The 24,975-nt window shown below is 43.8% G+C and overlaps 1 protein-coding gene across 5 annotated transcripts in view; it reads right to left on the bottom strand.

Moving 5' to 3' along the window:
• Nucleotides 1–22,420, bottom strand: part of EML1 (EMAP like 1) — a 121,834-nt gene extending 99,414 nt beyond the window's left edge. For 3 of the 5 annotated variants that reach the window (XM_079308152.1, XM_079308159.1, XM_079308160.1), the window contains exon 1: nt 22,193–22,410. In XM_079308152.1, the coding sequence (XP_079164278.1) occupies nt 22,193–22,220 (28 nt within the window). In that variant the 5' untranslated portion in view covers nt 22,221–22,410. Of the gene's footprint in view, nt 1–22,192 lie in introns of all 5 variants that reach the window. The other 2 variants (XM_079308162.1, XM_079308153.1) reach the window with 2 other exon arrangements.
• Between the last annotated feature and the right edge of the window lie 2,555 nt (nt 22,421–24,975).

The following is a 24,975-nucleotide window of genomic DNA, read 5'->3' as shown; positions in this document are numbered from 1 at the left end:
GAATCTCAGTGTACTCCTGTCTCTCCATAGCTCCTGGATGTCTGACAGTGCTACCCTTGGCGTGTGCCAGCATAAAATGTCTTGGCTCTCCAATGGATTTCCTCAATCCTCAGTGTGCCTGTTCCACATGATCAAGAATAACATTTTTGTGAAGCTCTCTCTGAGCAGAGCAGCCAGCTCCAAGAGTATCTTTCTACCCATGCTGTCTTGGCTGCTCACAGTTACTGGGGCTCATGCTGTGAAATGCAGCAGTGGGGCTGACAGAGGGACAGCTTTGAACCTGTCCTCCCTGTGCAGGGCCCAGGTTTGATCTGTAACACTAATAAAACCCCTCACTGCTGGGATGCCCATTGCCAGGCTGGGGCAGCTCTGTGGGCTCCACTGCTGTGAAGGGGGACACTGCTGAGGGCAGCAGCAGGACACAGCAGTCACTGGCAGCACCTCCCAGCAGAGCACCCAGCCACTGCCAGTCCTGACGGGTCCTGCACCCATCAGGATAGCTGGTGTTTCCAGTGTGGGCTAGAAATGCAATACATCCTTTCAAATCTAGTTTGGGGGTATGCTGCCAAATGTAATCTACAGAGATTAGTCTCTGCATGAACTCCAGTCTTGGATTTACTTGTCTAGATCTCAGATGTGGATTACTTTTGTTAATGGGTAAAATAAAAAGATCCATAAGTCTACTACTTAGGAAAATGAAATATATTTAAAATTAATTATATTGCTAGCTTATCTTGTTAATTTTTTCTTACTGACTGAAAGTAGTTATATATAATGTCAAGCTAGTAAGCAACAAATCCTTTCTTATTAAAGTAACTTAAACCATTAATGGCATTATAGCTTGCTTTAGATTTGTAGTCCTTTTTTTTTTTTTTTTTTTTTAACAGCCACCTGTCAACATTCTGGTCTGTACTGGAGGAAAAGGAGAGATATTTTCTGTTCCACACTCAGACAAAACTAGCTACCATGAACAGGTAACACTTATAAAGAACATATGAACAGAACAATTCTTCTTGCTGTAATACAGTATTTAAAATCAGACTATATAGAAATGAGTAGTGCATCCAGACAATGAAATCATCATTGTACTATCCCTGTCTACTTACTACTTAACAGCAAACCCCCATCACAATTAAAGAAAATTAATTACTTCGTAAATTAAGTTAAAATCCCAGCTGTTATAAAATATAAGACAATCATCATTTCAACAGCAATGTTGGACTAAGTAATGGAAGAAACAAATGACCTGCACAGAACTCTGGTGCTCCACTGTGGTCTGCCTGGGCTGGCTCCTCAGGGATGGATTTCATGTTCCTCAGCGATGGCCCTGGAGCAGCTGGTGGGTTGTGTCCGGGGCTCAAAGGGCTCTGCATGAGAGGCAGCTCAGTGCCTTCTCTTCTTTTTATTTATCTGGATGTTACAATGGCAGCAGACAGCAATGCATAGACACTAAATTAATTAAGCTGTTTTTAAGCCACAGCATTAAGGTGATGTCATAAGAAGATGCTTAGGATAGCAAGGTCACTGGAAAGGGAGAGTACATGCCCTGCAGTAAAAGATTGTAGTTTTGGGGGCTTGTGTTGGATGCCCTCTCTGAATTTGTCATTTTTTTCTCAAACCCAGCAGCACCTGGAGAAACACTTTTTCTATCCACTGAAATATGTGACAGCATCTCTGATTTAAATAGAAGAACTGCTACACCTGCTTCAACTCTGAGCAATACACACTATACTCTCAGAAATGCATAAATTAGATATATTTGGAAACACACAGAACTGGGAAAATATTTTGATGCAATATGACATAGTTCATCTAATTTCTGTTGGACTGACTTTGTGTTTGCATACAAGCATGCTCAGAGAGGTGTGTGTTGGGCAACCAGAAATCTGCTCATCTTACTGCTTCCATTGACGTGGCATTGCATTGCCATTTTGTGTTGGCAGTCTGATTATATTGTACAACTGAGCCTGAGATTTTTTCATCTGTTTCTTAAGTAAGTAATTTTGTAAAAATGAAGAACAGCAACAGTTAGTTTTTATTTCATCATAGCTTTACAAAACTCCAAAAACTTCAGCAGAAGAAATAAAACAGATGCTGATGCATTGCAAACTTAATGGTGCTATTGCTTCACTGTGAAACATTTTAACTAGGAAATGTTGAGCATCTGAACAGTAGCCATAATCCTCTCACACAGAAGCCTTCTCTGCAGCTCTTCCAGAGTAAGTGCAAGCCTGTGTCTTCAGCGTTAATGGGATCAGCTGCAATGAGTAATGCTTTGTGTATGCTAAGGCTGTGATCCTGTGCAAGTGGTAAAAAGATGGCAGTGTTGGTTTTTCTAAGCAGTCAGTCTCACACGAGGTGAAATGAGTCAGAGCATTCGAGATGGATGAGCAGCTTGCAGAAAGGAGCTTTTGTTCCTCATCTCCAGTCTCTAACAGTCACAGTGAAATTGTCTCTACCATCTACCTATTAGGATCAACATCGCTGCTGCTCTTTGCATGAGAAACTCTTGTGCTTATAAGCAAAGGTCACTCAAGGAGACTCTTGAATCAGGATTTATTTTGCAGCAAATGACTGCATTGACGACCCACCACTGCCTCCCATGAGGAAAAGCTGGAGGCAGCTATAGACACAAATGGGGATCAATTTTTCACTGAGAGCTTTACAGTTACAACTGTTTATCCTTGTCTGCAGTGATCTACCAGCAAAAGAAGAGAAACATTTCTATTCACTGTATGAGCCTCCTACCCTTTACTTTGCTGTTACTTGTAATTGCAGCAAGAATAATATCCTGAGGGCTTTATGCTGATCTTCTGGATTTGAACATCAGCCTCTCAATTTACAGTCTATATCCCCACTGCCAGACAAGTAGACACTGTTTCTGCTATCCAATAAAAGCTTGGGAATCAAGCTTAGACCTGCATAGATTTTACCACCAATTGCTTACAAGGAATTGAATGCAAAATCGACTTGGTACTCATGCAAAAGGGGAAGGCAGATAAAATATCCCCATTCCCCCCTCGATGTCACAGGGCACATTCCCTCCTGGTTTGTGGTGACACAGCCTTGCTGCAGGCAGGGAGCTGTGCCGGGCAGTGCTGCCAAAGTGGGGATGTGCTCTGCTAAGTGTTACTTGTGGTAGCATCTCAGCACTTCAGCGTGCTCCAAGGTTATGTACTAGCCGTGCTTCAATGGTGCGGAAAAGCACTTTCCATTCAAAGCCAACAGTCATCGAAGTAACAGAGAAAATTGTTAAGTGCTGTCAATGGAAACATCTTGGCTGTTTTTATAGATGTGTTAATGGAATGCCCTGCCACAAATCAAAGGGGCTTTGCAGCCCGTTACTTCCAAGTGGTGAACATAATGACAAAACCAAATATTGTGTTACCAGCTGGTTTCCATTATTGGGCTAAATTGTTGGATTAAATCATGATCCTTACAGCTCAAGTAAAAGGATTTTGCCCAGAGCAATGATTAGGATATCAGAAGATGCAATCTCCCTGATCCCCCCAGAGGAGCTGAGGGGAAGTGTGGAAGTGGAGGCTGTCAGCACAAAGGGTGCCTGAGGACTCCCATTCTACCCACCTGGTGGTGATGTGTGTTGGGAGAGTGTACTACTACTCCATGGAGACACCTCCTCTCATCTATCTATCTATCTATCTATCTATCTATCTATCTATCTATCTATCTATCTATCTATCTATCTATCTATCTATCTATCATCTATCTATCTCTACTGCACAGCCAGGCCAAAGGCACTGAGTCCTGCCCATCTGTACAGGGAGGCCCAGCATTGTTCTGTACAGATTTTTAGCATCTCCTATTTAGTGCTTCACAGTTTTCTCAATGTAAAAGGCAAAAGCAACAGAGACATTGCTGCTAAAAATAGCCACTTATGCTCTGGATGATTCATTTGTTGGTGGGGAGTACCCATAAGTGCCTCTATCTAAACATTCTGTTCTTTGTCTCAGTATCTCCCGTGCCAGCTTGTATATGTCTCTCCAGTCTTGTTCAGGCTGTTTTCCTATGAGTTACATATATTCTTTAGCTACATATGTTAGTTTGTTTATATCCCTCCATGGCAGCAAGACCCAAGCATGATTTCCTCCTGCTGTAGGAATTTCATAAATAAAACACTGTCTATTATTTCCCTGGGAGTTACAACATTGTACAAAAAACCCAAACAAACAAACAAACAAACCCCAAAAACCAAAAAGAAAGAAAAACACCAAAAACCTCACCCCCCCCCCTTAAAATGTAAATAATAATAAAATAAGCCCCAACAAACAAAGCCAAGGAATTTCCCCTTTCTTAGGTTAGATATGTTAGAATAATAACAGAAACAGGAGTATGCTGCTAAAATTCAGTGGCAAACCTCTTTGTGTTGCAAAGGAAGGCTTCATGTGAGAAAGAAAACTTGAAAACTTCATGTAACTTAAATGACCAGCCCCCAAACACACCCACTTATGACCAGTTTTAAATCAGTCCTGTAAATTGTCATGGACTGGGAGGAAATTAACTTGGGCTCTTTGGTGACATCCTTGCAGTTCAAGTGATGATTTATGAATGTGTAACTGAGCTTATTGATAGGCACTTTGAACCTGAAATGGGCTGTGTTTGAAGCTGTTGTATTTTTTACTCTATGTTAGAATATCACTATATTCCTGGAAGTATCCTTTATTTTTTGTATGCAATCTCTGCCCACCACTAACAACACTAGCAAGAATGATGAAACAAGATGCTTCTTTAGTGGCCTGATGGTCTTCCTTATGTCTGCTCCAATGGGAAGGACAGGTAAATCAGGGATGTTATCTGAGAGGGCAAGACAATGAGTGTATGTTAATGTTACTCATGAGAGCCCCAAACACAGAGAATCCAAAACCAGCTTTTCCTCCAGAGCATCCCTGCACCTGCAGACGGCTGAGTCAGACCTTCCTGGGGCTGGAGCCATCAGTCACTAATCAGTGTGCCCATGAACCCATCTTCAGAGGGAATAAATCTGGAATGATGGGGTTAATAATCCTGTCCTTCCTTCCTTCCTTCCTTCCTTCCTTCCTTCCTTCCTTCCTTCCTTCCTTCCTTCCTTCCTTCCTTCCTTCCTTCCTTCCTTCCTTCCTTCCTTCCTTCCTTCCTTCCTTCCTTCCTTCCTTCCTTCCTTCCTTCCTTCCTTCCTTCCTTCCTTCCTTCCTTCCTTCCTTCCTTCCTTCCTTCCTTCCTTCCTTCCTTCCTTCCTTCCTTCCTTCCTTCCTTCCTTCCTTCTCCTTCCTTCCTTCCTTCCTTCCTTCCTTCCTTCCTTCCTTCCTTCCTTCCTTCCTTCCTTCCTTCCTTCCTTCTTCCTTCCTTCTCCTTCCTTCCTTCCTTCCTTCCTTCCTTCCTTCCTTCCTTCCTTCCTTCCTTCCTTCCTTCCTTCCTTCCTTCCTTCCTTCCTTCCTTCCTTCCCACCATTTATGTTTTGATTCACTGGTAACTAATAAAATACAGCTGGTTTTAATTTTTGCTGCTAAGGACTGTTTTGTGAAGTATTTAAGTTGCAGTAGGATAACTGGGGAATAATGAATGAATCCTTTGGGCAGTTATACTCAGTTCACAGAACCATAGAATTGTTTGGTTTGGAAGGAATCTTATTTACCAACAACTTAGTCTCTTCAGTTCAGACAAGCCGTGTAACCAGATTTTTATGTTTTGTGGGGGTTTTTTGTAGCTAAATAGTATTTTCTCGATACATTCACTGATATTGTTTGGCAGTCACCTCTTTTATTTTTCCCTGTAGGCACAATCTGTCTTTGTTAGGAAACACTCTTACCACTGGCAGAGGCAGTGATGTCTTTGGGCAATCTGCACATAATACTACATGTCCTTACTGGAGCACAACTAGAGATACAGCATATTTGTCTTCCAATTTGTAAAAGTTTCCCCAAACACTTTCCCTTCCAACAGCATGTTTATGATTGCACAAGCTTAGACTATACATATTATTTTAACAAGGTAACTTTGGAAAACTTGTGATTCATCCCTGTTTTCTTTCAAGAGCCAGGCGTGCACAATTTCACACTCAAAGAGGAAAACTGTTGGCTCCCAGCAGCCAAAAAGTAAAGCAAGCCTCAAGTGCTGCAGCTCCCTCTTAATGAGTAAGCAGCTGAAAATAATACCTCTTACATTTTCTTTGGCAACAGGGTTTACAGGCAATATTTATCCTTTTAAATTTTCTGTAAACCATCTAGTGCAAGATCACAGCAAACAGCTGGAATACAAACACTAGCTTGCAGTGCTGTAGCTGGCTCCATCTCCAATGGAATGATGATAAATTAGTCCATGAGATATTCTCCTCTCTTCTGCATAGTAGTGGATTTTGCAGCTAGTGTTTCTCCTTTCATGTAATCTGACCCTATCTTGGTCCCACTCTTAATGCTCCTCACCATCAGCCAAGGCATTAATCTTGAGAATGTGTCCTAACTCAATTTCTGGAAAGGCAGTGGAAGTGGGTATTGGTGATATTTCCCAGTTCAGCCAGAACGTGCCATAAAGATTACATTTGTAAAAGGTACAACAAGACCAAGATACACTTGTCAGCTGATGCATTTTTGTATGAAAAAAACTTCCAAGATAAATAATAGATGAGATCTTGAGATTTTAGAAGCATGAGTTCAGCCCAAACAGTAGGTCCAAGCTGAGCTCCCTGAAAACAGTGAAAATATGAGGAATGAGAGAGACTCAGCTTGAATATTTCCAGACAGGAATGCAAACCACCTTCAGACATCCTGCAGCTGATAATTTGTGCTGGTAGCAATGGCACACAGCACAGTTCAATGGCCTTTAGGGGTCGTGCTTATCCAGTGATGAGCACTTGGAGTACACCTTCTGCAAGGGAGTCACTGGGATTTATTCCCAAGTGGTGAAGTAGCACGCTGTCCCACTGGAGGGCATTGGGAGAAAAGAGCAGCACACAGCAGGGAAGAGAAGCAGTGACCCATGCAACTCCAATAGAAAAGAACAGAATTAGAAAATGTCTGAGTTGGGTCCTTAAATCTAGATAATTAATAGCTGAAGAATGGTTCTTTAAACCAGGGCCTCCATTGCCCAAGACCACAAAATGAACTCTAAACTGATCTCTTACTCTTGTGTGATACTTTTGATGCTTGCAGTAAATGAAAAATCACTTTACTGATTGCTGCTCCACATATTTGGCACATTTGCAATAAGTTCTATTCAAATCAAGATAATTGTGATTGGATGCCTTTTTGTTAAGTGAGCAAGTGAACTTCATAAACACCTTTATTTTCCCCCTTTCCAGAAAAAATAAAAAACCTCTAAAAACCTCAAAAAAGTTGGTCTTTTTTTTTCCAGGTGTCATCACACATGAAGAGTGCAGGCCAGCACCAGGACAGGAGCATTGACACCTCGTGCTGCACAGCAGCCAAGCAGGGCTGGAGCCTGAGGGGACCCAGCAGCCCTGCCCAGCACAGCCTCGTGGCATTGCCAGAGCAAAGGGCAAGGCTGCTTGTGAAGGGTCCAGCAGTGGTTCCACACTTGTTCCTGAGTGCTCCTCCACACCTGTGTGCACAGCAGCCAGCCCAGGCAGGCAGGATCCCTCTGCCAGAGGACTCAATCCCTCAGGAGGCTGCAGGATGAGCACCATGCTTATCTGCTCATCAGTGTCAAGGCTCAGGCACCTGTGTGTACACACAGAAGAGTCAAGTTCATCTGAAAGGTCTGAACCTGCCCTTTTATCAGAGTTCCTGCACATGTGGTAGGATTTGAGGCTCAGGTACCCAAACCTTTGCTCCTCCCTGGGATTCTGAACAGCCTGTGGGCTTAAAGTGGCTTGGCAGCCTGCTCAGAGACCATGAAAGACCTCAGAGACTAAATTCCAGCCATCCTGTGAGATTCACTCTGGTTGGAACATGGGCCAGCTGGGCCACCCTTTGTCACTGACTGCAGCGAGGTCTAAGTATCTCTTAAAATTGGCCTCTGTCCTTATTCAGGGAATCCTTCCCTTGATTTCACATATTTAATATCTGTATAAGGGCACAAAACCCCCAAAACAAAGCCCAAATAAGGATTGAGTTCATTAACTACTAATACTATTCATTACTAGCATTTGTACAGTAGCATTTACATGGATGAAACTTCTATACAAATGAAAATATATTCCTCCTTCACATGTTTTATGACCTCATTTATATGCAACATAGCTTGACAAGAGATGGCAAACAAAAGACCTGGGAGGATGAGGATTTACTTTGGATAAGCTCATAGCTGAAAATGATTTTGAATCATACTAGAATTAAGTAACTTAGTGCCACTAATGCCACTGGCACTGCTACTAACCTTGACTCTAGCGAGACACTTAATCTAAAAGGCTCTTTTGATTTCTCACAGGTTCCCAATGATTAATTTTCTGTTCATTTTCCCCCTTTTTTTCCCCTCCTTCTTTATGACTTGTCAAGCAAAAAGGCTTATATGAAAAAGGATCTAATCTAGGCTAGGCTTAGGTCATGGCAGGCAAGGAGATGAGAAACAAAACAAGAGCAGGGCAGAAAAAACATCTTGCTATTTGTCTGAGCCACTAATATTGGCTAATTGCAATAAATATAGTACTGCACAAAAGCACCAAATAAGCTCATATAAAGCATTTTAGTGGGATGCTGTCAGGTTAAACATTGTGTTTAAAAACATAAATATTCTTATGAGGGTTGTCACCATGAGACAGCAGCTCTGGGGGCACAGAATGATTTCCACCCCAGCAATGCAAATCTGGGGCTTGCAGGAGGTTTCTACCAAGGGACAGCAGCTTTGGGGCTTGCAGGAGAGTTTCCCCACTGAACAATGCATGCCTGGGCTCTCCTTGCAGCATGGCAGTTCTGGGGCTTGCAGGAGGTTTTTCCCTTGCAGGTCTGCCAGGATCAGCCCAGGGGTCCTCACACAGCACTGGATGCAGCTTCATTTTCTTCTTTTAGCACATGACTTAAATGTTTCCATGTTTAGATTACAGGCCTTTCAGGGTACAGTTTAAATCCAGAGCAATGACTATGTTGAGTTTAACTGAAATTGAAAGAAAGAGCATGTGGAAACTTCTTAACAAAGAAGTTTTGTAAACAGTGTCTTGATACTATGGTGATGGGTGCTTAGAACTGCCGACTCCATTTCTCTTTCTATTCAATCCCTTATTTTTCTTCCAGATTTCAGTCCTGCCTACATGGCAGTGTTGATTGTACATTTCTGTGCATCTAACAAGTGCCAAGGAAATCAAACTTAAGGAATAGTAATGCTGGATCTACTTCTCAGCTGACTGTCTCACAGAAAGTGTAGGAGAGGGCCAAATGCCTTTCCCTGCCTTAGCATTCTCCAGGGGCCTCTGGATGCACTCATTTACCCTGGATTTGGGTAAACCATAAAGGATGGTCCAAATCTGAGAAGGGTGGGAGTGCAGTGTCCAAAGAAGGAAATCCACTGCCAAGCCAAAGGGCTCAGCTAGGTTGCATGTGGAAGCAGCACCAAGGACATTCTTGAGGTCATGTCCTCTGTTTGCTTCATCTGCCTGCTGAAGGCTCCCCTTGGAGCTGGTCCTGCAGTCTGCAGTCCACACTCTCACCAGGATGAGCCTGAAGGTGCTGCCTGCAGCAGGAAGAGCTGGACTGTGCTGGCAGCTTGGGCTCTGCTTGTGGATTACAGGATGTCTGACCCCAAAAGGCCCTGGGTTTCAGGGCATGATCACCAGGAGACTGTTTGGGTAGTAGCAGCCAACCTTTAGCATTTGGTACATCTAGGTGCATCTATCCACCCTCACCAGAAAGACCCTGCAGCAAATACAGGGGGCTGCTGCATTTGCTGTCTAGCAAATTCTCCTCTCCCAGGTGAAAATATCATCTGCTTCTTTTATAGTGAAAAAGAAGAGAAAAATGCTTCCAAACAAATCACAGTCTGGATGGCTTCAACAGAACCAAGAAGAAGCACTTGGAGTGTGATGGAAGGATAACTGTCATCACATATCATGGTTTGCTGGAGGACAAGCCTGATGTGCTGGGAGCTTTGTAAACATCTCAGACTACTTAGGGAATCTGCAACACAAGCTGAAATGTTTGAAAATGTGTTTTTCCTAACCCATTTCCCTAATGGGTACAGACAAATTCAGGTGTGGAAGAAATCCAGTGAAAATGGTGAGCTGCCATTAAGGAAGAGCAGATGCAATTGTTCTGTGCCTCCCTCTCCCTCATGGAATGATGCAATACCTCCTAAATTTCCTGGGAGAGGAAAAAGAAGAAAAAGCCCTATGCAATGTAATAAAGATTGAAAGTTTGTTCCAGTTTCCTCAGCCTCCAAGCCTGTGCCTGCTCTGTACTGCAGCCTCATGGCCTGGCTGATGGAGAGACTGAGTGTTTTCTGTTTACTTCTTTTTCCAATCTCTTCCATAAGCCAAAGATAAAGCCAGTACAGCTCCAGCTGGACTTTTGAACCCGTGTTTAAATGGGGTGGAAATAAATCTTAATGAGATTGTCCAGCCCTATTACCTTAAGTAGTATACCTCACATGAACTCTGATGAGGGCTGTAATTCCCTGCTGAGGTTTCAGTGACATGGGCAAGTGATCATATTTCACTATTGTAGTCATTGGATACTAGGGAGAATTCCATGTTTATCATATAAGAACTGGAGAAACACACCTTTACTAATGACACAAAAATAATAGATGTTTTGTGTTAATAAGTACAAATAATTTTCTCACTATCTTCATTGCAAACAGAAAATTACTTTGCATTTCTACTTCATGAGTATTCAGATGCAAAACCTTTACTCTCATGAATTTGTACAATTGGTTTTTTGATGCTCTCTCTTCCCTGTCTGGATAAAAAATCAAGGTATTTTCCCAAGATTTGCTGGTGGGCAAAATGAGGAAGGCAGCAGCAGATGGGCAGGACTTGAAGAAAGGCCAGAGAGATCTCAGAGGAAATGTCTCCAGGGAGCACTGCAGCAGAGACATCATTTATTTAAGATCCCTTGAGATTCCCATACACAGATGAAGAGAGAATTTTTAAGAAGTGCTTGCCTTAGGTAACATGCTAAAAAGAAAGAGGTGATCCTGAGTCTTTGGCAACCCACAGCAGCATCCCTCAGGGGACAAGGCATGTGCCCTTCATGTGAAGGGCATGTGGAGGTCTAGTAGGTAGCAAGAAAAAAATCAGTTTTTTCAGCCATAACCCATTTGCCTGTACAGCAAATGAGATTTTAACTCACATTGTGCCTCCAGCATTCAATGAGTAAACCACAAAATGAAGGTCTAGAGGAGAAGAATCTCCTCCTTGTCTAAATATAGCATAAAGCCTTGAAAGTACAGGCAAGGCAGCCAAACATCATCACTAGCCAGAGAATTTAGACAAGGAAGATAATTCAGTTCTGGTATGTGGTTTTGGGAAATAATGGAACGAGAAACAGGGATCTAATAACCTCTTATTGAGCTAAAGTGAATCTCTCTAGTCAGGAGCCTAGGACTATCTCTGACCATAGTCTGAGCTCAATGAGTAATTAGCATTCCTGCTGATTTTTTACACCTTTTATAGGTATTACATACTGGATCAACACAGAAATTTGAGTATATGGGCTCATCAGATGCTGTGAACTGTTGACTCATTGCAGGTAACAAGTGATTTACAGAGGAGAACAAGGCCAGCAGCTGTAGTGGAGGGTGCCTGCTCAGCTGTGCTCACTCCTTGGCATTCTCCAGGTCTGATTTAGAAGCAGGTTGGCCTGGGGAAAGGCTCTGTACCAAGTAATGGGAAATAAATGTGATGCCCCTGTGCTGGCCCTTCTCTACCAGAACTCCATTTGGGATTGTTCTGAGAAGGCAGGCACTTCAGGTGGCACAGACCATGTTTGGGTGGGCTTGGGGCTGTGCTGAGATGGACCCCTGCTACAGCCTTGTCTCACTCTGTGTGACTCACTAAAAATCCCAGTTTTGCCTCCTGTTCTCCACTGTCCCTCAAGGCAGCTTAATTAACAAGGAAGATTGTCAATTGAGCAATCATCTCAGGACAAGGAAATCTTTCAAGATTTGGCATCATTATCTGGGATAACCCAGCTGCTGAATTTCATTAGGAAAAGGAAGCAAATGCACGTGCTCAATTCTGAGGCACATTTCTGTGGGAGAAAATAAAACCAATTTAGCACAAAAAGTATTTTCTAATCCTGTATCTTCCCCTTGGACAAAACAGAGATGTTCAGCTCCTGGCTGCCTTTGTCTCTTAGCCAGAGAGCAGGGAGTTTTCTCATACATCTTGGGGTGCTCCTCTGCCTCCCTGCCCTGCAGGGACTCCTGACCTTGGGAATGAGGGACAAGGCACAGGAGTACATGTGCTGCTTCAGGAATTGGCTTTGATCTGCTGAAATCCCAATGGCAGAATGAAGCAGGGAGATGCTCCTGCTCAGGGTCTGATGATCTCTCTGCATCCCCAAAGCCCAAAATGGTGCTGGATCCTTGCTGGTGTTGGTTCTGTTTTGATTGGCCTGAGCAGGGAAACTCCTACAGCAGGGAGTGAGATTCACCATGCCTCAACAAAAATGAGTCATCTGGTGAATTTTCAGTGGTTTTCTCCTTCCAATGTACTGGGAAAATAGTGAAGCTCTGTCTTCTTACTCCTTCCACTTTATTGGACATCAAAGTAGGCAGGGAATAGTAAAGGACAGCAAAAAGACTTTCCAGCTCTTTTGTGTGCCAGGATGCTCCCCAAAGATCTGGAGAAGGAAAAAAATTGTAGGAGAGGAGTTTGTTGAGTAAACAAACAGTTCTTCTGTGAAAAACTGTGAGCAGATCGGATGCTTTCCCTGGAGTTCTCCAATTTTTTCATTAAATGACTCAAAATGAAAACACAAAGAAATGTGGTTGGTGTTTAAAAAGACAGCTTTTGTTAGAAAAATATTATTCTCCCCCCTACATATGTGAGCACTGCATGCCTCAGTCTGCCATATCTGTTCCAGACATTGCATATTCTCTCTCACTTCCCCACATGATGTTCTCTCTAAGCCTTGGATGTTTTAATACCTGGCCAAAATATCTTTGCTAAATAATCCCCACTCTCCAGTGGCATAACAAGCCCCATGTGTTGCTGACTGTGTGAAAATGGACAATGCATAGACATTTTGACAGCCACCAAAAAATCATGACCCAAGAAACCTGGCTTTAGGGAAAAAAAATTAAAACAAGTCTTCAGAGACTCATGATAAACATCAAAGAGTTGGCAGCACCAAGAATAATCAAACAGTTTAGATGAGATTTCCCAGTTAAATTGTTTCCATTTCATCAATGCACTATCTGGTTTTGAACAGTTGTGCCTAAATATACCATTTGGAATTTATGATAGATGCAGGAAATAATAGTTTCCTTCTCAAAATCCTTTCCACATGTGGTCCATATGCCTCCAGCACAAAGATTGCAATATCATGCCTGAGTCATATGGATGTCAGAAGGCCAGCTGACTGTCATAGCAACAAGATGAACCTGGGAGTCTCTGATTTGAGATAAAGAGCTGTAGAAAATTATAGATTTAGTGTCCCAAAGATAGAAGTGTTTGTGTGTGAGGCTATTGACATTGCAGAGCAATTGGTGAAATATCAAGTTATAATTATAGCAAATATACTTATTGCTAGAGATCTAGTTATGAGGTGTCTGAGCATCTTGTATTTTATGACATATGTGTTACCAATATGAGGTTTATCATAATATCCCAGCCTTAGCTGTTGAAGATATTGAACATGGTAAAGTATACCACTCCAGGAAGATCAAGGACAATTTCAGGTTGCTAGCTTGAAAAGTTCTGCTGGGAACTGGATTGCATTTGTGCTTCAGCTGCAGAGCAGCTCCTGAAGGGAGAAGAGTTGGTCTGTGGAGCAACAGTGGGAGCCCAGGTTTTCCCAAATGGTCACTAATGCCATGGCCCTCATCGCCTCAGGCTGGAGCAGAGACCACAGGGCTGATTTATGGACATGCCCAGAGCTCACAGCTGTCAATGAGGTTTGAAAATGTGAAATACAGTGCTGTGCTGGGTGCTCTGAAAGAGGAGCTCCTTGGCATCTCTGATTACACACCCAGAGCACTGGGAACAGTTTTTGGCTTAATCTTGATGTGCCTCAGAATCTCACATAAACTCTGAATACTTCTGCACCCATTGCTCTTTGTGTGGCTTATTGCTGAGTCATATCTAGCAATGTTTCAGCAGGGAAAGTATGAAACATTCACTGAGTTTTAATTAGTGCAAACATAAATACATTTATCTGAGCAATTGTGCTGGTATGACCAATGCCTGGTGCTTCCCATGCACCACAAGTGCTTGCTGGAGGGGCCTCTTCCCCAAATCTCACCAGCCACACAGCACAGGGCTCAGGCTGCTGGTCTGAGGAATACAACCAAACTGACCCAGCCACAGTTTTTACTGAGGGGTCAGGGGGATAAAGATATTTCTGAGATTTTTGAGAGTTGTGATCCTAATTCATTGGGCTGAGTGGAAAGGCTCCTCTTGATTTCAAAGGATCTGGGTCATGCTCCCAAAGCAGGAGTGGGAGATGTGCTAATTATAAGTTTAACCTGAAGCCAGGTCCTTCAGAATCACATGATCAAGCACAGCCTGAGATGCTCAGCTTGCTGTCACTGCTTTAGATTTTTGAGTTTTATTTATTTATTACTCAGATGTTTTACAGGTCTTTTTGTGTATCTGCACTTTTATTTCTTTTTTTCTTTGTTTCCTCAGCAGACCTCTTCAGACAAGTTGTCTGGCTGCAGGAATTTTCACCTTCTGGTTCAGCAGCAAGGATTTTAGCATTTTCACAGTAACTGTGTTAGTCACTGGGAAGTGTTCTGGGTGCAGTGTATGACTGCAGAGCATGTCCTGCAGCACCACAAAGAGCATATCACAAATTGTAAGAGTGCAAGTGGATATTTATTTGTAGGAGAGGTGAGAATCACATGAAATGCCAAGTTTGCAAGTAGTGCCTATGGATTAATGAGGGAATTTGGGCCTAAACCTTTCAAATATCACTCCAAACTTAATTCCATGCCTTCATAATACCTGGTGGGGATGAGCCTGAGTTCTCCCGAGGAGCACTGAAGTGGTGGAAACTTGAGCCATACAAAGAGTGCTGAGAGCAGTGATGTGGTGCTGGGGGTTCCCACCTGGGCAGTGTGAAAAAGCTGCCTGACACAAATCAGCCACTGGCAGCTCTCTGAAATGCTCCCTGGTTTTTGTGATGGAGACAGCACGGTACTTCCCAAAGTCTGCTTGGAATTTGTTGTGATTCCTCAAGGGTCAGAGCCGTTTTACCGAGGCTGGTTTGGAGTCCTCTGAGCAAGGGCTGGCTTTCCCTCCCAAAGCAATCTGTGTGGTTGGCAGAAAGCAGAGAGCAGCTCTGAGCAGTCCCCGTGTGCCCTGTGACTCAAGGGTGACTCCAGCTGCTCCCTGAAACCCAGGACTCCTTCGGGGAGCTGATCCTGGGAATGTTAACCTGCCCATGCCCATGGCACTGCTCAGGAGCCCATTCCTCTGCCCCCGAGCTTCTTTCCCACAAGGAAGAAAACATTTGGGGGATCTTTACAGTCTTTTATGTGAGTTTTAGAGGTCTGAGATATAAGGGAATCCTTACTGTTACAAATTTAATTGTGGAAACCACTGGTGTGTGGTGAGGGAGCTGATCACAGTCTGTAAGGAAAGAAATAGCAGGGATAGAGAAGCAACTGAATATGGTGATGAGAGCCTGGGCACTCGCCAGGTTTCTGGGAGGGCACGCTGAGAATTCAGTTTGCAGTCTGAATGACAAAGGAAGGGAAGGGGGCCCCACCCTCTAAATTACTGTCTGTGTACCAGGTCTGTAGCAAGAGAAGGCTCCAGACATTTTAAAATGCAGTTGTGGTTTCTAAATAGTGATGGCTTAACACAGAATATGTTGGAAATACTGGAGATGTTATGAAGGATGGGGGAGAAGAGGAGGAAAAACATATTGGTTGTTTTTTGCATACCTCAAGTTATTGTAAACACCATGGAATTAGACTGTTCAGAAATGTGCTGTGCAGTGCAAGTGCTCTTGCTCACAGACCCTGGGACAAGCTACAGCTTCCAAGTATTTCTGCAGATAAGGAAAATCCTCCCTTTGGGGAGTGGGGAGGAGAGGAGGATCTGTTGGGAAAAATGTAGCATATTCTGTGTTTCCTAACTAGATCCTCATCTTCTGTATTTCCTAACTATATCCTTAACCACCATCCCAGCAGAAAACATTCATGCAAACTTCTACTGCCTCTACTGACTCCCTGAAAGAGTTTTCTCCTTCGGCACGCCTCCTCAAAGAAAGAAAAACCAAACATTTTCTTGTGAAAATGCACGTTAATGTGTTTGCTAGGTTAAATACCCTCACTTGGAGCCTCTGTAGCACATAGCACACAGTCATTCCCAATCAGAAAAGCAGTGAACTGCCTCTGCTTGCCAGCTGAACAGTTAGACTAGCCCTGCAGTCTAGTTCTAGTCTAGTTAGTCTAGAAGGAAACCTCACCTGCTACTTTAAAGGCAGAGGCTGGAGATGAAGTCTCACCTAGTGCCTGTGCCCAGGACACTCCTGGAACAGTCAGCTCCCACCAAATCACCACCAGCCTAAGGGACAGGACACCCATGTGGGAGGAGAAAAACAGAGCTAACAACAGTTTGCCATGTTTCTAGACCCAGAGGCTGCAAACTTTTAAGCTGGTTGTCAGAAATAACTTTATGAGTGGCAGAGGGGTGTTGTACTACACAGCTATGCACAGGCACACTAAATTTCCTAAGCTAGTGAACTTCTGTGAGAACCCCCTAACACTGGGCTGCAGCAGACACCACCTTCTTTCATCTTTGCTTTTGATGAAAAAGAAGCAGCTTTGCTATTTGTGGCATTTTGCCCAAGTGCCAATGTGGAGTTGCTCCTTGACTCTGCCTCTCTCCCAGCTCTCTCACTTTCTCAACACTGAAGAAAATGCTTTGTGGTCTGGGGAGGCCTCAGATTTCCCCAACTGGAAAAGCCCTTTTTCTCTTAACCAAACATCTAAGGAGGTGCATGGGAAGAGAGCACAGCTGAGCCATAGGGCCCCAAGGCTTTGAAAGCCCTGTCTGGAGGTGGGAATCTCTCCTCAGCAGGACACCCTTCAACCCACCAGCCTCTGAAGTAGGTGGAGGTTACACTCAGGTGATTTTAACCCTCCATGGACTGTAGGCTGCATATTTTGGCTCATGGGGCTGTCTTAAATTGCTGTATGGACAGAGAGGGCTTTCCAGGCATACCTCTGTCAGGCTCCCAACCTGGTGTCTCCATCATCACCATAAATCTGCTTCTGGGGGTGTTTCTGCAAAACTTGTATTCCTGGGGCACCAGAGTCATTCATTTTTCCCTGTGTGGTCCCTGATTTTCGTGTTCCAAACCCTCTCTAAAGCTTTAAACCATAATGATAGCTTCATCACCATCAGTGTTTGCCCCCTGAATGCACAGCCCCTGCTGCTCAAGGCAATGCTTGGACAGACTGAGGACATGTGGAATTTCTGGAGGAGCAGCAGAGCTGGTTGGAAGGAGAACTCCCAGCAGCCAAGATAATTCTGGTATTTCAATTCCATTTTCATCAAACTGGGCCAATATTCCCTGATATTAGATTAGATTTTATTTTACCTGAACATCCAAAGGCTTTCTGTCTTGTTTACACTCAATTTCAATTTTCAAAAATGTGATCTTTAGAAATGTATTAATATATTGACACTGTCAACAAAATGTTGTATTTTGATTTAGTAACATCAGTATTTTGTGATGAAGGAACATTCTCTTGGAGACTGTGTGACTTCTTCTAATAGCTAGCATTCATCTCCTAAACTGACTTCCCAAATGCAAAAGGAAATGAGTGTGTCAACTGGTCCATAAACCAAGACTGGAATTTCTGTGAAGTGTTTATCAGCCACAAACCCTGATAAATAATGCAGATACTTGCCAGGTCCTCATCACCCCAGCACCCTGGGCTCTCTTCCCCTGGCAGGGGGATGCTGCTGGGGATCTCTGAGCATGCAAGCCAGTGCTGGTGGGTTCAGTGCAGCCAGGAGCTATGGTTCATCCTGCAGACCTCTCTCTTGAGATCCTCAAATCATGCCATTTCATTCCTAAGCCACACCAGATAACTGGTTTTATATGCTGGTAAAACCTCCCCACTTCTCTGCTTATCCCTGAGCACTAGCTGCAGTCTGCACAGCCACTCTGCAGGTTGATTCCAGGCCTTTTACTGGCATTTTTGCCTTTCACTGAGGGGCTCATTCTGCAAACTGTAATGCAGAAGTGGTTCTATACCCCTAAGGGAAACATGGAGTTTCCTGCAAAAATATGGACATTCTTTACCAAATCTAAAGAATTATTAATTTCAAGCATAATCCTATCTAATATGAGTATGTGAAAATGGGACAATTCTATTTGACAGGAGTAGTGCTCATGAATGTGCTGGGTCATGATTTTTTGTTACAGAAATGTATGTGGGCTGTATTTTATTCCCAGTTGCTGTTTTTAGAGACAGCCCAGCATGGGAGCTGGAGGTCTTGCTCACTGACAGCCCCTCTGGCTGAGATAAATGGGCTCCCCATGACAGTGCAGAATGTGTTGAATTTCAGGAAATCTAAATCCCCATATTTTTCTGGGATATCCTAATTCTGAAAACGCCAATTTTATCAACTGGCTCCAGTCTGTCTTAAAAACATGTTTGAAATATGTAATTTTAGCTTTGAAAGGAAGTATTTAGCTAAAGAGTCAGGAACATACTTCAGATGAAAAGTCTTGCTTCCTCTACTGAAACAAGGCCAATAAAATTTGTGAGGAATTTTAAGGAAACACGGTTAGATTTGCATGCCACCTGCTGCAAAACAAGCTACATCAATTCTGTTTCTTCCCTTCTTAGCCCTGTTACAGTAAATAACAGAGAAAGTATGCATATATGAGTCTCCTGGTGTTCTTCTGCAGCATTATAATCTTCATCTGTTATGGCTCAATACCCTGTGTTATTTCAACAGTGATGTTATCCACAAGAAGTTACCCACACTATTCAGTCTGTGGCTGAAAGGGGAAAGAAAAGAGGCACTTGAAGAACCTTTGCATGACTTCAGAGATTTTTCTGAAGTCAAAAGGTTTGTGTTAAGAACCAGAATCATGACTCATATATTCCTAATCAAAATGCTGGATGCGTGAAAAGCTGTTCAGTTGTTCAGAGACTGAACTACGACTCCTTACAAGAGGAAAATAATACACACAAGGGGAAGCACTTAAATAATTGATGTGCTTTTCTTTTATCTGCTTGTAGGAGTGACAAGAAATCTATGTAGCTGGCACTAATGGATAGCATCTGTATGTCAATAATTGCTAATGAGGAAGAAATTGGAGTGCATTTGTCCTGAAGTGACTGATCTTTCCTTCTTTCTCTCCCTGTGTTACAGTGGGAAATTATGAGTGTAAATTTTAGAATTCTATTAACTTTCAAACCTCAAAAGGTTTTCAAATGCCTTTTTTTGGTATTAGTTCAATCCAAAATGACTGCACACTTGCTTACATGTAATCTGCATTCTGGCATTTAAGATCCTTTTTTTTATATCTTCTGTACTACATTCGAAAAACAAAATAAAACTTTGTTTGCATCACATGTTTTATTTTGCATTCCTCAACAGTGAAGGGTGCAGCCACACTGGAATTGAACAGAAACCAGTAATATAAAAACACCCAATGCTTTCATTATGAAAAAATTGCATAACCATTTCCAGCACTGAAGTAGGATACCCTCACTGAATAAAGTCTCTTGAAAAATTATTGGTGTATCAAGCCGCTCATGTCCAGCTATTTAAGTCAAAGATTGTATTCAGCCATTCCCCCCAAGTTGCTTTTCTGAGGGAACAATTGCACAGCTGTTCCTGCCACATTCTTGTGTAGGCTGAAAGGAGTCTAAAAACTCTGGCATCAATTTCCTGTAACTACAAAGTGCAGTTCTCCAGGTTGTTCGTGAGGCACACCCTTTGCAAAGAGGTTACTGAAGCAGTGCATACACTTGACACTAATATGTGCTTTGGCTAAGCTTATTTATATCCATGTGCAAGTGTATACATGGGCTCATGCACAGGGCTGTAGGGTTTGTGTTAGAAGCAGGGCTCTGGACTGCAGCCACATTGCAGTGCTAATGATATCTGTCACTGCACCAACTTTTTGTAGCTGTATTATCTGGCTGCATTCAAAACCAAGGATTTTTAGAAGTACAGTTCCAGCGTTGCTATGCTCATTGGATTCAGCAAAGGGGCTTTTCTGCACTAGTGAACACTAATCAGTGTATTAATAAGTTTGATGATGATTTTTTGCAACTCTTTTTATGGAGTGTAAAGTTTTAAACTGCTAACGTATTAAACTTTGACCTATCTAGTCAAAGAGCAATAGCCATAAAGAGAATTATTTCAAAATTCCTTGACATGAAAAGCAAGCTGTCAGCAGCTGGTTCACTAAGATTGCTTAATAACTCTGATGGAGTACCACCATTTCTCTTTCCACTGCTAGTTTTGTGCATATTTTTATATGCATTGCATGTCTGTAAGTACAGGACCCAAAATATTTTGCAAGGTCCATGTAGCAGGTGTCCCTTGGGACAGATTGGTTGTGTCTGGCATGGGGCAGAGTGAGGGAGCAGGCCTGGAAACAGGGCTGGGCAGCATGGGAGAATTATTGGGGGAACAGAGAGAAATAAACCTTTGCTCTGTGTATGGTGGCACATTTCTGATCCACATCTAAACATCATTTTAATTTTCATTCCTTCCCACAGAAAATTGCTTCCTTCCCTCAATGCATCTATGAATGTGTTTCTGGAAGAAAACTCGAAGGTCCTTTCAGCAGCAAAGGTAATTGAGATATCAGTAACTTCTGCACACAAGATGCCATGCACTCCAGATATCAATTTCATCACTAATATCAGATGCCAGCTGATACTGATACTGTCACCCTGAAATATCCCACCCCCATCTCAGAGTGCTTAATAAGCAAACTGGGGCCAGGCCCTTAAAATCAAAGCCTGGGAAAGTGAAACTTTGCTGGTTAACAGTTCATCTGTTTGAGCAGGTAAGCAGGAAACACTTATTTTCATCTCTCCTGTCTACAGCTGATAAAAGCAGCCCAGGGAATTGTGCATGGTGCAGCTCACTCTGCACCATATACATAATTTATATTTTTCCAGTTCAGTTATGAGTATGCGGCTCTGGACTTGGGATTTGCTTTGCAAAATGGAAGCAGAGAGAGGAGGAAAAATGGAAAACACTGCAGCAGCCTTCTCCTTCTCCAGCCACACTTTTTAGCCCAGAACCTCATCTTTGATGCACAGTCTTCACAGACCAATGGAACAGGAGTGCTACACGTTGTATATATATATATATATATATATATATACATGTGAAAAGAAAAATGCTTGCCATGGCAAAAGAAAAAATTAAATATGTTTCCAGTAGTCCGTCTCTTTATTAGTAAAATGCCTTGGAAATTAATTAGGCTATCATTTTGACAAGAGTTTTGTTTTGTACAGACAGCTTAGATAATATTTACAGTTCCTATAGAAGTTTTTTGAAAAACAGCTGAGAAACATACTTCTTGCTGACATGCTCTTCTGCTCAGAGAAGTTTGACAAATATAGCCTCCTTCCCAGATACAGGGAGAGTTTTTAATGCACTTATTTTAAAATTAATGTACATTTCTATTTCCTTTCAACAAATAAACCCTTTGCATTACATTTATCACCCTTGCTGTGTCGGTTACCATCCAGGAAGGTTTATCAAGGAGCAAACAGGGCACACACACAGCGCCTGGTCCTGCAGCACCCATCCCCACAAACTCCGTGGGGTGAGCCCAGGACTGCACGCACCGATACCATCATTCCCCACCGACACCGACACTTCAGTCCATCTATCAGAATTCCAGAGCTCTTCCTTCTACCCAGCCCCTGAGCCCTCAGAGAAAGCCCAGCATCGCCACCCTGGCCGCCCTCCCCGGGACCCAAGGCACCGCACCAGCTCCGCAGAGCTTTGGGGAGTCTCTGCGCTCCCTGCTGCGGCTCCGGCTCCCTTTGAAAGCAAGCGGCTTCGCCCGTGACTGTGCAATCTGAGAATGTGAACCAGCCGGCAGGACACCGGGGTAAATATAAATCTGGCGCTTACCCACAGGCAGTCCCTCGCAGTCTGACATCGTGGGAGAAGTCCTCCTCACCGGGGGCTCAGGAAAACCACTGCGGGACCGCAAGCGCGGGTCCTTCTCTTTGCAAAGGCAAGGGGGGGAAAATATCTAACAGTTTACACAGCCACCCTTCTCCTGCACTCCACATCTACCCACCCAGAGAGCTGTAGCAACACTCCCGTCCCTGCCTTCTCATTATGGGATGTAAAGATAAGAATGTGCTTTTGTGCCAAAAGAGTGTGCTATTGGTGGATAAATTTGTTGTCATCCCTCCCCTTCGCAGAGTTTCCTCTTTAATGTCACAGAGGCACATTACCCTGTCGGAAAGGCCATCGAATATTTATGAAAAGGCTTTTAAGGGCTGAGGCGCGGATCTGCGCGGGGGAGCAGAGCTAATTGCGGTGCGCTGGGGCCGGGAGCAGCCCCGCAGCGCTCTCTGCTCCCGGGGCAGGGGGCAGCTGGTGCCCGGGCACCGGCTCTGACACCTCCCCCGTGCCTCCTCCTTCTGCAGGGTCCCGGTGCAGGCACTGCTGGAAAGGGGGCAGAAACCAGCGTGTATCTCTTTAAGGAGGAAGGAAGAAAAAGGTCTTTGTTTATATTGCAATATCTGAGAAATTGTTTTGTGACACTGTTACTAAAAGGCTGTTTCGTAGTTTATAATAATATTGTGAGTGCAGATTTCTCCGTAACTTCGTGACTTTTCTTACTTAAAACTTGCCACTTTAATGCCAGTTTAGTGGCTGCTCCTACAACTTATGTTTTTTAATCCTTGAAAATATTTATTTGGTATTTGCTCGATATGAGATTCCCAGACTCGCACAGTCAGTGGTGAGTACCCCTGCACACTGGGTGCTCATTAGGCACCTTAATGAAGTGCAAGCAAAGGCTCTGGCAGCGTTAGAGCCAGGCTGGGCTTGGCAGAGACGTGCAGGACCTGGTGAGATCCCCAGTACCCGCTGGGGGGGTGGTGCTGATTTGCTGCCACTTTTTCTCCTGGGAACAGTCAGGAACAGTCTGGGCTTTGCCTGACTCAGACCTTTAGTGTCTGAGCCCTTCACAAATGTCAGGATTTCAGACCCAGAGACAGAGGGGGGCTGGAAGGAGGCAAGGGGGGCTCTGGGAAACACTGGTGGGGTTCCCTGGGAAGCACTTCCAGCCCATGTGGCCAGAGACAGCCCCTGGGGGAAATGAGTCACCAGGAATACCTTTCTTCAAAATGCCTTGAAGAAAAAAAAAAAGCATAAACTGCATGAAATACAATAGGATCTCGGCGTGCCCAGCACCTCTGAAAAATTTGGGCTGTTTTTACTCAGGTGCTTCACTCTAAGCACCCAAAGGCTGACACTGCTGGCTCTGCCTGAGCTCTAAAGAGAAGACTTTTAATACTCTGCTCATTACTCAGCAGCACAGCTAGCCATGGATTCAATTCAGGATGTCAGGCCTCTGACTAAGAAGCAAAAATAGCTGCAAAAGTAGATTGTGACATGTTCCCAAAACCATTCCTCGGGTTGCCTACACAGGGTTGGGCAAGCAGAGCCAGAGGTGTCCGGTGGCCACTGGGGCTGGCCAGCATGAGGATCTGCTGGCACAGCTCTGTCAGGGCAGCCCTTGTCAGTGCCTGCTTCTCAATCTGCTCATGCAACACACATGGAGATACTCACTGGTGTAAGGCTCACCTGGAGGGCAGCTCTGAGGAGAGGCAGAGCCTCAGGCTTTGCTCTCTGCCAGGGGCTGTACAAGGAGGAGATGTGCAGGGCACCATGCCCAACCTCTCCATCCTGCTGCCACCCACAGACCCAAGGAGTGGCCACGAGCTGTTCTGGCAGTCAGGGAGATGTCTGCTCTTCATCTCAGTATGCATCTGGGAAAGGAAGAAAGCCTAAACCAGACTGGGGGACTTTTCTTGCAGTGTCATCTGCCTGGGGAAACATATTGCTCCAATGTGTGAGAATCAAAGCTTTCTTAGCCTGACCCTGTGAAAATGCAGGCTCCCAGCTCTGCAGGCATTTACGTGCCAATTTAACTTCAAGCCCCACTGAAGTTCCTGGAACTGCTCACAGTTATAAACACATGCATAAGTATTTGCAGGATTAAGGGCTCACCATTCCTCCTTGTATTCCGAGCAAACAGCTGCAGCTGGTTTTGAAGTTACCTCTCACAGCTGTGTGCTGCTGCTGCTCTGCTGAAGGTTAGAGCCCTGGAGCAGAGCTGGACAAGTGCCTGCAGGGAAGGCATGCCAAATCCCAGACTGGTGTCTCAGCTCTATCTTGTCCTCCAGAGGAATTTAAGAAGCCTCAGTAACCCCCATTACATTGTCCATGGCCATGTCTGCTGCAGGTGGTTAGCATCTTCTGGGAGAAGGGCAGAGAAACTGAGGGGGAAGGACCAACACATCTTAAACTGTTACAGCAAAGCTGGCAAGAGCTCTTCTGCCAGAGCCCTTCCTAGGATCTGGCCTTGGGAGAGCTCTTCAGTGAAACACTAAAGCAGGTCAAAAGTTGAACAAATCAGACCTAATTATTACAACAATACTCACAAACAAACACCTTGTGATGCAGATACTTCAATCAAAAATTAGCTTTGATCCCTGGATACTTTAGTTATAATGCTGGGTTTTGATAAATTATAAGACTTTTTTTTTTCCTTTGATTAAAGCAGAGTATTTTTTTTAGCTTTTCTCGTTTCTCAGCCAGAAAAGAGAAGAGCCAGGTTTGCTCCTGGAAAAAGGCCAATCCAGGAAAATTTAAGTCTGACAGAGAAAGTCTTG

The sequence above is a fragment of the Erithacus rubecula genome (genome assembly GCF_903797595.1).
Source record: "Erithacus rubecula genome assembly, chromosome: 6".
NCBI lineage: Eukaryota > Metazoa > Chordata > Aves > Passeriformes > Muscicapidae > Erithacus > Erithacus rubecula.
This window is presented reverse-complemented; position numbering and strand designations above follow the sequence as displayed.